Source organism: Podarcis tiliguerta, assembly GCF_965153285.1.
Source record: "Podarcis tiliguerta genome assembly, chromosome: 9".
NCBI classification, from domain to species: Eukaryota; Metazoa; Chordata; class Lepidosauria; order Squamata; family Lacertidae; genus Podarcis; species Podarcis tiliguerta.
In genome coordinates, this window is record NC_139542.1 from 27437122 (window position 1) to 27450795 (window position 13674).

The 13674-nt window shown below is 40.9% G+C and overlaps 1 protein-coding gene across 1 annotated transcript in view; it reads right to left on the minus strand.

Annotated features, from left to right (window-relative positions):
• The window catches only part of SEC24D (SEC24 homolog D, COPII coat complex component), a 59532-nt gene that overhangs the window by 14966 nt on the left and 30892 nt on the right, over positions 1-13674 (minus strand). The window contains exons 9-13 of the mRNA XM_083457207.1: positions 13171-13309; positions 10832-10947; positions 7615-7739; positions 4981-5172; positions 3860-3953 (exon numbers count right to left, since the gene is read on the minus strand). Of these exons, the coding sequence (XP_083313333.1) occupies positions 3860-3953; positions 4981-5172; positions 7615-7739; positions 10832-10947; positions 13171-13309 (666 nt within the window). The remainder of the gene's footprint in view (positions 1-3859; positions 3954-4980; positions 5173-7614; positions 7740-10831; positions 10948-13170; positions 13310-13674) is intronic.

The window sequence follows — 13674 nt, forward strand, 5'->3', positions numbered from 1 at the left end:
CATGTGTTTGTATGATGCTCTTGGACTGCTATATTGTGCTATTCAAGCTGTCTGTTGATCTAGTCTAAAAAAACAGTGAATCAGCTTCAAAAGACACCTGTGATGGGAACACTCCCCAAACTCAATAATCTAGGGTTTAAAGGATGACTTAAGGATGAAAGCAAATACCAGAAGGTTTGCATTCTAGATAAGGGTTACCAGCAAAGTCTGTTAGATGCAGTACAAAAACACTTAGAATATGGAAAATGCTGACCTGCCACTGTTTGTGCTTTTTACCACCACAGATGGATGAAACATAGCAGCAGAAGAGGTTTTCCCAACTTTTACTTTGGCCAAAAGGCACAGGTACATCACAAACACTCCCCTATCAATGACAGACAATCCAATTTTACTTTGTCCTCCAATTTTACGCACAATAAAAATAGCTTGGGCATGGGGGAGTGTTTGCTTTTAGGCAACCTGAAACTTTTCCAGTAGGAAAATGTCTGCTGTGGATCTGGGATGAAACACAAAGATTGATGGCTTTGCATCAAATCCCTCAGCTGATGGGGAATTGGCAGAATTGAGTTAGACTTCTGGACACTTTACTTCTAACACTTTACTCTCAGAATCACTATCTATTTATGCTACAATAAATCTGCTAGTATTTAAGCCACAACAAGACTCTGGTATGTGTATGTTTACTATCCCAGTCTAACAGAATAGCCACTGCAGCTGTTTTTAAAAAAGGGATGTTTGAACTCCAAATGAAACTCCGACCAGAAATCTGGTGGGTGCATTTTGGACCAGTTGAAGGTTTCTGAATCATCTTCAAGCACAGCACCATGTAGATCAAATAAATGGCATGATATTCATCTGGCAAGTTTTTCAGCTGAGCAGAGATGGGAAACCTGCTGAAGCCAATATTCTGCTCACTGCTTTGAGACAGTTAGCAAGAACTCTGAGCATCTTCAAAAGACAAATTCCATAATTTTTTGTAATTGCTTCAGGGATGCCTAAAATGACGCAGTTGCTCAAATAATTCTCAGAACAGTTATCCACATGTATTCCCAGTATAAATCAAGGAAAAGAGGAAAAGAAACAGTGGAAATTGTACTTTTATATGTCAGAGATCATAAGGCTCATAGCTATCACTTGAGGGGGTTTAGAGATGGGGACTGAATTACCAAGCTGGTCACTGAGATATTGCAATCATGCTCCTCATATATTTATTGTTACTATTTTTTGCAGCACCCTCACAGAACTGTTGGCATCAAAATGCCATTTACATTCCTCCCCATTTAATCTGGAAAGGGTAAATCTGGTTTAAATTGGGGATGGGCGGGCTGGTATTTTGATGCTAACATGCATCAGCATCATCAGTGCCAGAATAAACACACCTCTGGTAGCACCCAGAAACAGAATATAGTCGTTACAGGGGGTGAGGGTGGGGAGTATGCATGAGGGTAAGTTTAGGATCCAGAAACGGAATATGTCCTATTTGTTGCCTTTATATCCCACCTACTTCTCCAAGGAGATCAAGGAAGTGTACATGGTTCTCCCCCTCCTCATTTCATCTCCACAACAACCCTGCTCACTGATTTCCCAGAGGCATCTGACTGGCCACTGTGAAAACAGAAAGCTGGACTAGATGGGCCATTGGCCTAATCCAGCAGGCTATTCTTATGTTCTTATACTAGACTGAGAGGCAGAGACTGGTCCAATGTCACCCAGTGAGCTTCATGGCCAAGTAGGGATGAGAACCCTGGTTGCCCGGGTCCTAGTCCGACACTAACCACTGTACCACACTGGCTCTCATACTGGTCTTGACCGTCAATTCACACAAGGAGTGAGTTTAATGTACAGCCCACACACTGGAGCCTTAGCAGTTTGCTTATGTGCCACTGCTGACCTACCCAAGGTTTAGTACATTCCCCCCCCCCCACTCCCCAATATGTATATTTAAAGTTTTCAAATAGCACCCATTTTACCCGATCACCAATTTCCTTTTCCCAGGAAGATGGTGAAAGAAAGGAAAAATACTGAGAAGATTTGATTTATGCTGTAGCATAAGATGTTTGACTGTATTTGCTCACAGTTGGCATCATGCGGAAAAGAAACAAAGGAAAATAAATGCAGAGACGAGAAGTCTGCACGGCCACCGAGATCACTTTCATGGTAAATATACACAAAAAATATTCCAGATGGACTCAGATTGCCCCCTTTGAAGTTGTCATGTATTCATTTTATGGGTTTTGGTTTTAATTTCCCTGTGTGTCTGCTTCCAGCACATTTGTTTATTTCTTTCATTCATGACAGATGCCATTTGGCATTTATATAAATTTATAAAAAATAAATACATTTTCCTGAAAACTGAAATGTGCTTCAGCTTTCTTACCCTCTCCAGAAACATGCCGATATTTAATACAAAAAGAGCCAAGGCAGCAGCTATATTGCTTTTCTCTGAGAATGACACCAAAATTGTTAATGCCTGGCATCAAAACAGGATTACATCATGACAACTCAGCAAATAAGCCACACAATTATTTTTTTTAAAATAAAAAAATTCCTTCCAGTAGCACCTTAGAGACCAACTAGGTTTGTTATTGGTACCTACCTATAATTATTTTAAAAACTGTGGTAAGAACCAAACCTATAACCAATACTGAGTCAGACCACTGAGCCATCAAACTTTACTGGGCTCCCCAATGTGGTTCCCATGGGCACCACAATACCCCACAACACCTACCAAGGCCTCTTTTTAAAGACTGAATTTTTCTAACGTGGTTTGGGGAGTGGACTGCTTGTTTTTGGAGGCGGGGTTGTCTGCTCTTGTTTGTTTGTTTATTTGTCATGCAGTAGTAGTAAGAACTTTGCCTGGTCTTTGGCATGTGGTTTCTTAGGTGTCCAAATGTGCCACCAAGTGGCAATACACACTGAGTGGCAGTGGCTATTGAGGGTTTGAGACAAGAGTCATTCCCAGTCCTAGTGGGTGATATTAAGGACTGAACCTGGAGCCGTTCCCAAAGCCTTTCAGCCACTGAGCTACAGGCCTTCCAGATTGACTCCTGTGTGAAGAAAAGCTAAATTCTGTGATATGTGACACCTCACTTCCTTTCCTCTCCTACCGCTGTAATTTGAACACCGATTCTTTCTCTGTTTTGGACTCTAGACTAGCACTGCAGTGGACACAATATAACCTCAGCCACTTGGGGAACCTTCCAACAAATCATAAGACCACAGTAAAACATTAAAAAATTCCCTTTACAGGGCTGCCTTCAGATGTCTTCTAAAAATTGTGTAGTTTTTATCTCCATGACATCTGATGGGAGAGCGTTCCACAGGACAGGTGCAACAACCGAGAAGGCCCTCTGCCTTCTGCTCAGTTCCCTGTACCCTCACTTCTCACAGTGAGGGAACCACTAGAAGGCCCTCAGAGCTGGATCTCAGTGTCAGGGCTGAACGATGGGAGTGGAGACACTTCTTAAGGTATACAGGGCCTTTGTAAATGGGCAGGGGAATCACGTACTGTTTTATATATTTAACAAATATGACTTAAAACAACAACAACAGAGTACTGTCCATATCTGTTTTGCATACACTGGAAAGTTAAGATTGACAGCTGGTTCCCAGTGTTGTGTGTGTGCTATGAAGTAGATGACTTCAATTTATAATCTGTATAATTTGAAGGATTTATTGTTTTGCACCTGTGTGCAGTATGCCTGGATTCTGAGTTATATTACAAAGTACTATGGTTGATGTTTCCTTTTGCTTCCTGCTGCGACCTGTGGGAAAGGCTAGCCTTCCTCCAGAAGAACTTTCTTGGCTTATAAAGTCAGTCCTAATAAAGACTTTGTTGCACAGAAAAGAACATTCTAACCTTTAGCGCTTCCATGCCAGCCTGGATAACAGGAGCAAAGACAGTCTCACTCTCATTAGTGTCTGTAAACATCTCTGGAATCTGGTCCAGCAAGCTATGACAGGGGGAAAAGACCAGTGTTTCAACAGGTTGGAATGGACAGGATAATCCTTCAAAGAAGATAAATCATATAGACACCAGGCCCCTTTGCTGAAAGATTTAAACTCTGCATTAAAAAAAGAAAAGAAATGTTGCTGGTGCATTATTAGCCTCTACAAGACTATGCACAGTTCCCTGTTTTGCAGAAGAAACTGCTTTCTAATTTATTTAGAAGTTTTGTATGCAGTAAAAAGATTTTAAAAGCTACAAAATACTTTTCAAGTAAATTATAAGCCATTTGTTGAATACTGTACAAAAACATTAATTCCTCAATCAAAAGGCAAATTTGTAATGCTGTAAGGCAACTTTCGTTTGACTGCACTGATATACCAAAATAAATTACGGCTCTTGTGTATGCACTCTATAAATAGTGTATTTTTAGCAGTGCAATCTTAGTCATATTATTTATTTGCATACAGAAAGCTGGCAACTTAAGTGCATTTAAGTTCTGTGCATTGAGCTTTACAAACTTACAAACTTGGAATATATATATATATATATGGAAGTAGAAAACGGGTCGGCATCCTGGAAAAAAGACTTTGGCAACCCCACCCACTATTGCATCCAGTGTGTTGTGAATAAATGCCATTTTGGCTTTAGGCACAGTGCCTGGAAGGTAACCCCCACATAAGTTGTGGGCCTACTGTTTAAAGTTCTTGTCTTTACTTGCATCGGCTTTCGTATTGTTGTAATAACTCCCATCACCTCCAGACATCAGGTCAGGGGTGGTGGGAGTTGTAGTCCAACAACATTGAGGGACTCATGATTAGGGAAGGTTGGTCTACAGACATTATGCACCTATGGGAGCACACATACAATCAAGTGTTACATGCATATCTCTCTAGGTCATAACCATGGTCTTTAAATATGTGGTTGTCAATTTTTGTAGGTGGAAAATTGATGAAAATTGATGAAATCACCCAAGGTAATTGCTATTGAAGATATTCACACCTGAGTATAAAAAGCATAATTTATATGTTTACTTGTTTATGACAGCTTTTGACTCCTGAAAGTTGACGAGGAAACCATCCAGTAAAGGGACAAACACTTCGCTGACATCAGTGACCACCATCATCTGCGGCTGGCCAAGATTGCGTTTTACATTGAAGAAATGGAGGACTTTGTTGTAGGTGACAAATCCAACCCGAATAGTTGAAGCCTCCTCTTGCTCCTCCCTGGAAGAGAAACGGTTTTAGAAAACACAGATGCAGATTAAATTTCAAAAGCATTATTTTGCATGGAGGAGGGGGAAAAGAGAGCTTTATTAATTAAGAAATTAATATTAATTGTCTTCTCACGAGTGTCTAAACTGTACAACAAGAAAACAATCTTTACGAAAGACCTAGATTTAGCCTGAGACAAAGTGAATGAAAGGCCACATCTGAACATCAATAGGATATGAACACACGTATCTTGGGAACTGTAGTTTAAGGGTGCAGGGAACTGTAGCTCTGTGAGGGGTAAACCACAGTTCCTAAGATTATTTGGGGGAAGATTGGTGCTTTAAATGTATGGTGTGCATGCAGCCTTAGTGTTACTAGTGAGCCCACCATGAATTTATACTCACACTTTTCTTGGCCATATTTCTTTCAGAAAATAGTACAAGGGCAGCTGTCCCCCCCCCCCCCATGGCTTCAGCAAAACCCAGATGTGAAGGGTGTTGCTGAGCTGTCCTTGTGACAGTCCTAAAGTCAGTCCTTTCTGCCCATCCATGAGGCAGGGTGAAGCAGCTACCTCAGGCAGCGGAAGCCCCCAAGGCTGTGCTACTGTGGGTGCTCTGTCACCTCCACCGCTGGAACTGGTGCCAATTTCCTGTGATCTCACAAGATTTCACAGTGCGAGAGAGATTTTGCAAGATTTCGGCAAGATCTCACCAGAAATCAGCGCTGATGGCGGCTCAACTTCTCTGTCAGCAGCGGAGGTGGCGTGGTGCTGCTGCTGGTATAGGTGGGCAGAGCTGAGGCAAAGATGGCACAGCAGAGCAGCAGAGTGGGGTGGCACATCCCACTTTGCCTCAAGCAGGAAAATGCTGCGTGGTGCCCCTGCTCCCACTCTGCCCTCTGAAGTACTACTGAATTTCAAATTGGGGGGTTGGGGAAAAGCCAAGTAAACATTTAAACAGATGAACGTACACTACCAGGAGCCTGAAGTGTTACTACAGTGGTGCCTCGCAAGACGAAAAGAATCCGTTCCGCGAGTCTCTTCGTCTAGCGGTTTTTTCGTCTTGCGAAGCAACCCTATTAGCGGATTAGGGGATTAGCACTATTAGCGGTTTAGCGGCTATTAGCAGCTATTAAAGGCTTAAGGGATTAGCGGATTAGCTGCTAAAAGGCTATTAGCAGCTTAGTGCCCCTAGAAAAAGGGGGTGGAGAGCGGAAAAAAATCGCAAGAATCGCAAGACATTTTCGTCTTGCGAAGCAAGCCCATAGAGAAATTCGTCCTGCGAAGTGCATTGAAAAACGGAAAACCCTTTCGTCTAGCGGGTTTTCCGTCTTGCGAGGCATTCGTCTTGCGGGGCACCACTGTATTTTATTTTAAGCTAAATGCCTGTTTGAAGCTTTAGGGGGCGGGAGTGAAGAGAAAGAGAAAATACATCCAGAATAATCAGATGAGTAAAGGGAGCGAAAAGCGAATCTCACTTCTGCCAACCACCACCACAGCCCTGTACCAGCTCCTGTCCAGTATGTAAGAACCTCGGGTTGCGAACGTGATCCATTTGGGAGGTACGTTTGCAACCCGCAGCACCACGTCTGTGCACACGCGTGACGCGATTCAGCACTTCTGCGCATGCAGGTGACATTATTTTGTGCTTCTGCACATGTGCGAGCACAGAAACCTGGAAGTAACCCATTCTGGTACTTCTGGGTTCGCCTCGGTCTGCAACCCAAAAATGTGCAACCCACGGCGTTCGTAACCCAAGGTACGACTGTAGCCCAATGTATACAAATTAAACACTAGCGTTTGAACACAACATAGAGCCAAAAACCCTGATTTAGTTCTATAAGCCAATGATACGTGCAAGTGGCAAAAGATTCAACATGTAATCATAGAAAACCCAGAAACCAGGGTTAGTGGCTTCAAATCAAGCCAATGTTTGAAGCCATGGTTTAAAGTTGGCTTGTTTTCCCACTCGCAACAAGGGAGAAGTGTAGACACTGATACATCAATATGCACTGGTTAACTGTGGCTCCCTTGTCTCACGTGCCATTGTTGAAACATGCTACAGAGCATGCATCTCAAACAGTATTGGAATGCTTGCCTTCTTGAGGGACACAGGAAGGCATTAATTATTTGAACAAGCTGAACAGAACTGAAGGAGTTTGACCTTCCTACAGCACAGCAAAACCAGTGGATGGAGTACATATGGAGTCTGCAGTCACAACATGGAGGAGGAGGCAAACCAAGACATTCCGTGCCATTCATGTCATGGCTGCAGTGCTTGATGAAGAGCAGAATCTTTCAAACCAACAAAACTGGGAACCCCAAGAAAGTGATATCCAGAAGGAAAAAAAGAGCATGGAGTAAATTCTATGCAAACACCAAAGAATTTTTACCTGGCAGTTACTACATCTTCACCAAGGATGCTAAATATACTAGAAGTTTACTGTTGTCTTTACCTTGGAAGTCTATCCAATACAGTCTTCAGTTCCTCACAGATAAGTTTAACAAGGCCACTCTTTATGTTATTGTAGGAAACATCAATCATGAAGATATAGGCTGGCGGCTGTGGAGGCTTGTTGTTCTACAATAAAAAGAAAGAAAAGAAATCAACCACAAAAACCAGGAAAAAAAAATACTTACCAAAGATTCATAATCCACTCAGATATTTCCACAGACTACCCTAATAATTGTTGGGCAGTCATTTTGCTTATTTATTTGCACAGGTAAGTCACTGCCGTAGGATAATGTTTTTTACTGACAAAAGTCGTGTTTCAGTAAAGCTGTTAAGAATTGGACAAATATTTCCCCCCCTCGCACAATATTTATACCTAGGTGTTTAACAAGTAGCTTCCCCATTTTTATTTTTCATCTTCTATTCTTTCTTTCTTTCTTTCTTTCTCTCTTTCTTTCTCTTTCTTTCTTTCTTTCTTTCTATATGAAGCTTTTATTTATCCAATTTAAAAGCTTCAAAAATATATACCTTCAGATGAGAAATGAGAAAACAGAGTTCAGATTTTCAGCATTTACTGATGAACAACCCCAAGAAGACAATAGGTTAAATGCGTGTAATTGCGTGTATCTTGTTTTTATTTTTTTAAAAACCAAAGTTGGCAGGGAGGAAGAGACACTGGGATCGGCACACATAGGTGGCCCCCCTTCACTGTGGTGCCACTGAAATCTCTCTCTCTCTCTCTCTCTCTCTCTCTCACACACACACACACAGAATTTCACCCTAAGAGACAGCTTCCCAGATGAAAAAGCAGCTTCAGAGTGCTGGTGAATGTGGGGAAGATGCTCACTGGGACCATGACAAAAAGAAAAAGGGCTATGTCTCCCTGCACTATGGTTCTGATCTGCCTGTTATTTGTAATGGTAAGATGAGGCACATTAAATGCATGCACCCATTTAATGCAACATGTGGCTGGTCCTCAACAGGTAGTTTTAATCCTTTAACAAGTGTCATATATGTAACCAAGAGGCACAACTACTGCAGAAACCTACAGATTTCTGCATGCTGCTGCTTCTTTTGTGAAGCGTCATATAACATACACCCCCCCAAATTTTAATCAAATACATCGATACCTCCACTATTTATATTCAACGCTCAGCAATTTTTGGAAGACTAATTACTTTAGAAATGTAAAGTATAAGCAAATACTCAAAGAAACAGACACAAATGTTTCTCAGAGCTCTTTTAAAGAAAGCCGCAGCGCCAAGGCAATTTATGAGAGTCAACTGAGATATCAGGTATCCGTTGCAATCAGTTGCAGTCTCATCTTTGCTCCAAGAACCTAAAGATGATAAAGAAACATACTTTCCACCCCAACCCCAGCACTGCAGACTCCTGGTTTCAGAATGTACACACAAGAGGCTCCCCTAACATTTCCATTATCAAACAATCAGCCTGAGCGCTTGCACGTGTTAAGTGTTTTGTGAAAGTCACTTCCTGGCCTATAATTTACTTGTTAAAGTTCATAGAAACATTCACAGGTTAATCATGGATATGGTAAGATGGAAGTACATATCAGCAACAAAGGTGATAACGAGTGCAGGATTTTTGTCAGCATACTTAAAAGCTAGCCATAACAACCCTTATTTTCCTTTCATTCACTTCCAAGTGACTCCAAAGCAACACCCGGCAGTAAAATATGTGAGCTACAGCAATGTAAGTGGAGATCTGAGGTTTTCAAAAGCTGTTCCAGTTTCTGCATTTGCAGCAGGCTGACAAACATTCTCATACCGTATGTAAATTCTATAGCACTTTATGAAAAGACCTTGGAGAGATTCATGACACATCCCAGGTACCAACTCCCAGGGCACCCACAAAAATCCCCATGAAGGGGCCAGGCATCCACAAATTTTGGTGCCAGGGCCATTCGACTGCATGGCACCCACAGCTCCAGGCACCCATGGTTGCAGGGCTAAGTTGGCACTCTTGTGAGACATTTATTGAAAAAGCAAAAATTTTGCATTTATTAAATCCATTCCAAAGAATTGCAACACTACTCAACAGCTGTTATTTGTTAATGTTTTTCTAGCTGTTCATCCTCACTGTTATTCAATAAGGCAAAGAAAAATTGTGGTTTTCCTTCAATGTAGGAGGGAAATACATCATTATGCTTTTGTTGTATTCAATACACTCTCCCCAAATCATGAATGTACCATTCTAGTGAAGGACTTTACAATGTGGAGCGTCAACAGTAAAAAGGGACTGTCAACAGTTAAATTAAAACCTTGTGTAAAATGAAAATAGCTTAACCCCATACAACCTGACTGAGAGGTCTGTGCAATTTTGTACGTGTACAGATAGTTGCCTTGAAATGTACAGGATGTCCAGTTTAACTGAGGGACACATTCTGTAATTGCAAAAGGAAAGGGTATGGACAGAGTGCCTTTACTGAAATTAATGGAAATGCTCTTACAGAGTATGCACTGTGCACACATAACAGTTTTTGCAACAGTAAACAACTTTATGTCCCACTTAAATCAGGTCAGAGGCTCATCTAGTCCAGCATTCTATTCTCACAATAGCCAAGCAGATGCCCATGAGTACCCATATTAAAATCAATGTGAACTTATGTGGCATTTAACTTTATTCGGATTTCACCTAATGCATTTAGAACTGGGTATAATCACTGCGGGAGGCAGTGGAAGATAGGAGTGCCTGGCGTGCTCTGGTCCATGGGGTCATGAGGAGTCGGACACGACTAAACAACTAAACAACAACATAATCACCTTGACTTTGGTGCAGACTAAAACTAGAGACTACGCTTAAACCAGTAACAGACCCTCAAAGTTTTCCTATTTCCCAGGAACAGTCCCAGATTTACAGAAGCAGTCCTGGTTTCTTATTTGAACCTGGAATGTCCCAGTTTTCCTTCGGACGTCCCTATTTTCTTGGAGAAATGTTGGAGGGTATACATTAAGCCTCCAGCCCTAAGGACATTTACCTAGTAGTAAGCCTCACTGATCAAAGGGCACCTAATTCCTCAACAAATAGTTAATAAGTATCTGCAGAGCTCTTTCCTCCCTCTATAATCCATGCAAGTGAGTCTTTCTCTTCCTCTTTCTTTTCTTTCTTTCATTTTTTGTGTGTGTGTTTTACAAATGTAATGGGTTCTCCTTGATTTAGCACAAAGTTTACAAACTGTTTTCCAGGCTGAACAGACTTACCTTGCAATAATCCAAAGTAGCAATGTATTCATATGATCCTAGAGATAACTCTGGCCTTTCGTAGTGGTCTATTCTTCTGCCAATGTGATCCAGATGTTGAAAATAGAATGGAGGAACTAAAGAAAAACAAAAACAGGAAGCTGATTTCTCCCCTTTTGCTAAACACACAGATGGCTCTGAGTGTGTGCTATATTCCTCTATAGTTGTGGCAGTGGCTTTTACATCATGGAAATATATTGTGGAAATTAAGAGATAGGGTAGCATCATGAAAGTGGAATAAACTACCATGTGAATGCATAATCTGGCCCCATATAAGGCAGCTTCAAATGCAATACGAGCTAGAAATTTGCTAATTCAGACTTTTCAACAAAGCACTTATCTTGTTTAAGTTTATATAAGTGGGTGGCAAGGAATGGAAAATAGCATTACGTTCAACCTCCTTCTCCACTCCCCTGCCTATTACGAATATCATGATAGCTCATAGTACTACTGAACAAGAAAATGACAAAATCTTAAAAATAAGTTGAAAACATTTTGGGTGACTGTGTGGATAAGCCCTTGCTCAGCTGTTAGGGTGCTCATTGCTTATTTACTTCAAATATTTATGCACCCCTTTTCAACTGAATGTTCTCCAAGGCAGCTTAGAATAGATTGCAGCAATAAAACACACACCCTGGGGCCCTTGCTCCGCAAGCCAGGGACAAAGCCCGGTGTCTTTTTTCATACTTCTGCAATCCCAGGGCAGGTATAAATAGGATAAACATGAGTCTTATTTGGTGGCTCTTTTAAGACTCCCAATGCCCTTCCTTCTCCAACGTTGAAACAAAAGTTTGCATTACAATTTTCGCTCATAGTCCCCGATGCAAAACAACTCACTAGTGTCTCACTGTTGCCAGTCACCTATTCAGCAAGACTGGACAATTTTCTCTTAATCCCTCTGCTTATGATGAGTACTTGAAGCTTTAATTACAGTGCATGAAAGGATACAGATGAAAAGGCCCTGCAAAAGTGCAAATGATTCTATTTTTACTGCAATATCAGTTTAAATAATAATTTGGTGGCTTATTGCTATGCAAATAGTGGGCATTTGTGAGAACTTCATGCTGAGTTAACAGCCCATGATGCTGACGGCCCTCTCTCTCTATTTCATTCTGCAGATTAAGGTCTGAGACAAACAAGAGTTGGCATAAGTCTTTCGAGGTTCATGTTTCAGAGTTGAAAAGATTACTGTATTAGGGAAAGCTCTCTGCTGCCACTTTGATCCAGCTGAGGAAATCCAACTAGATACAAACGTCTCGAAAGACTCATTCTGGCAAAGTCTTGGGAACCAGCCAAAAGCTCAGGAACTCGTACTTATGAGTCACATGCAACTGCACTTGGACAAATATGGCATGGCATCTTGTGTTCAAAGCAACTCCCATCACGGGAAAATTAATGGATGATTTAACCATTAAAATCCTCTGTCATAAAGGGAGGCAACAACCTAAACATTTGCTCTTTTCTAGGCAGTTAAAATATGTTTCCGCCTTTGAAACACATTTTCAGCCTGCTCAGAAAATAATCTCATATAATGGCATAACCTCCTCTGCATGCCTATTCAATCTAATGAAATCGCAGACAAGACGTAAATCATTACAGCAGCCATATTATTTTACAGAACAAAGGATTCAGGTACATTTTCTCAGAACAGTTTGATTATCCTTGTGGAGTGCATACATATGCATTCCCTAGGGAAAGCCAGTGAAAAGCTCAATGCAGGTTTTGCTCTTAAAGTTTATTCTGCATGCCAAAATGCCTATGCCTTTCCCATTCCAGATGATTGCATCCTGGAAGGAGAATTTTCTTAATGCAAGAATTTCTAACTCTTCGCAGCTTTCAGGCTAGAGAAAACAAGAGCTTTGTTCTGTGCTCTTCCCAGTGACATCCATTTTCCTGGATCAAATGGTTAAGTAATTCCATTCTGATATCCAGGATGACACAAGGAAAGTCCATAGCAAAATTAGGTCTAAAAGAGCATGAAGACCACATATAAAAATTCTGATGTACAAGTCATTCAGCAATTCAGGTTCACATGAAGTTAAGCATTTAGTATATATATTTTTAAAATCCATCATGTAGTTTTAGCAAGATGCAGATCCTTACTTTGGAATGCAACCTTGGGCTCACCTACTTTCTTAGGTATCTAAATTAATGTGACTTTCAAGTCAATGCAGATTGGCCTGAAAATGAAACAAAGTCTTCAAAAACTTACTTTAAAAAATAAAAATAAAGACCTAATTAATTTCACATTTGCTTAGAAAATGGCTCCCATTATTTCAAAATAAATAAGTACTACTTACCATCGTTCACACAGTTACAAAATCCACACTGATATCGTCTTCCACCCTCAATGAACTGCATGAAGGGGCACATATAAGCCTTGCACCTGTTGCATCGAATAGGTCCTGTTTCACCATGATTTACCACATAAAGGGGTGTCTACGGAGAATGAAAAAAAGCACTTCGCTGCAGATTAAACAAGATCACTAAACTACCAAAGCAACAATCAATTTGGAATTGTTGCTGGTTTCATATTCTTGTTTGGAGGTAGCCCTTAAACCACAGTTTCTTAGGCTGGATCTACACAGATATAAAAAAATGCTTTGAAAATGCTACAAAAAGCCCAGCTATAAAATATATAATGCAATCTGCCATTGAGATCCACAGGGTCATCTGGTGTCACATTTTTATAACACATTTGTAACGTTATCATTGCAGCTGTGTAGCTGAGTTCTCAGTTTGGATCGCCTGGGAAACTGTGGTTTGAGAAACCAGGATTTCTTTGCCAAAACCTGCTGCGCAAT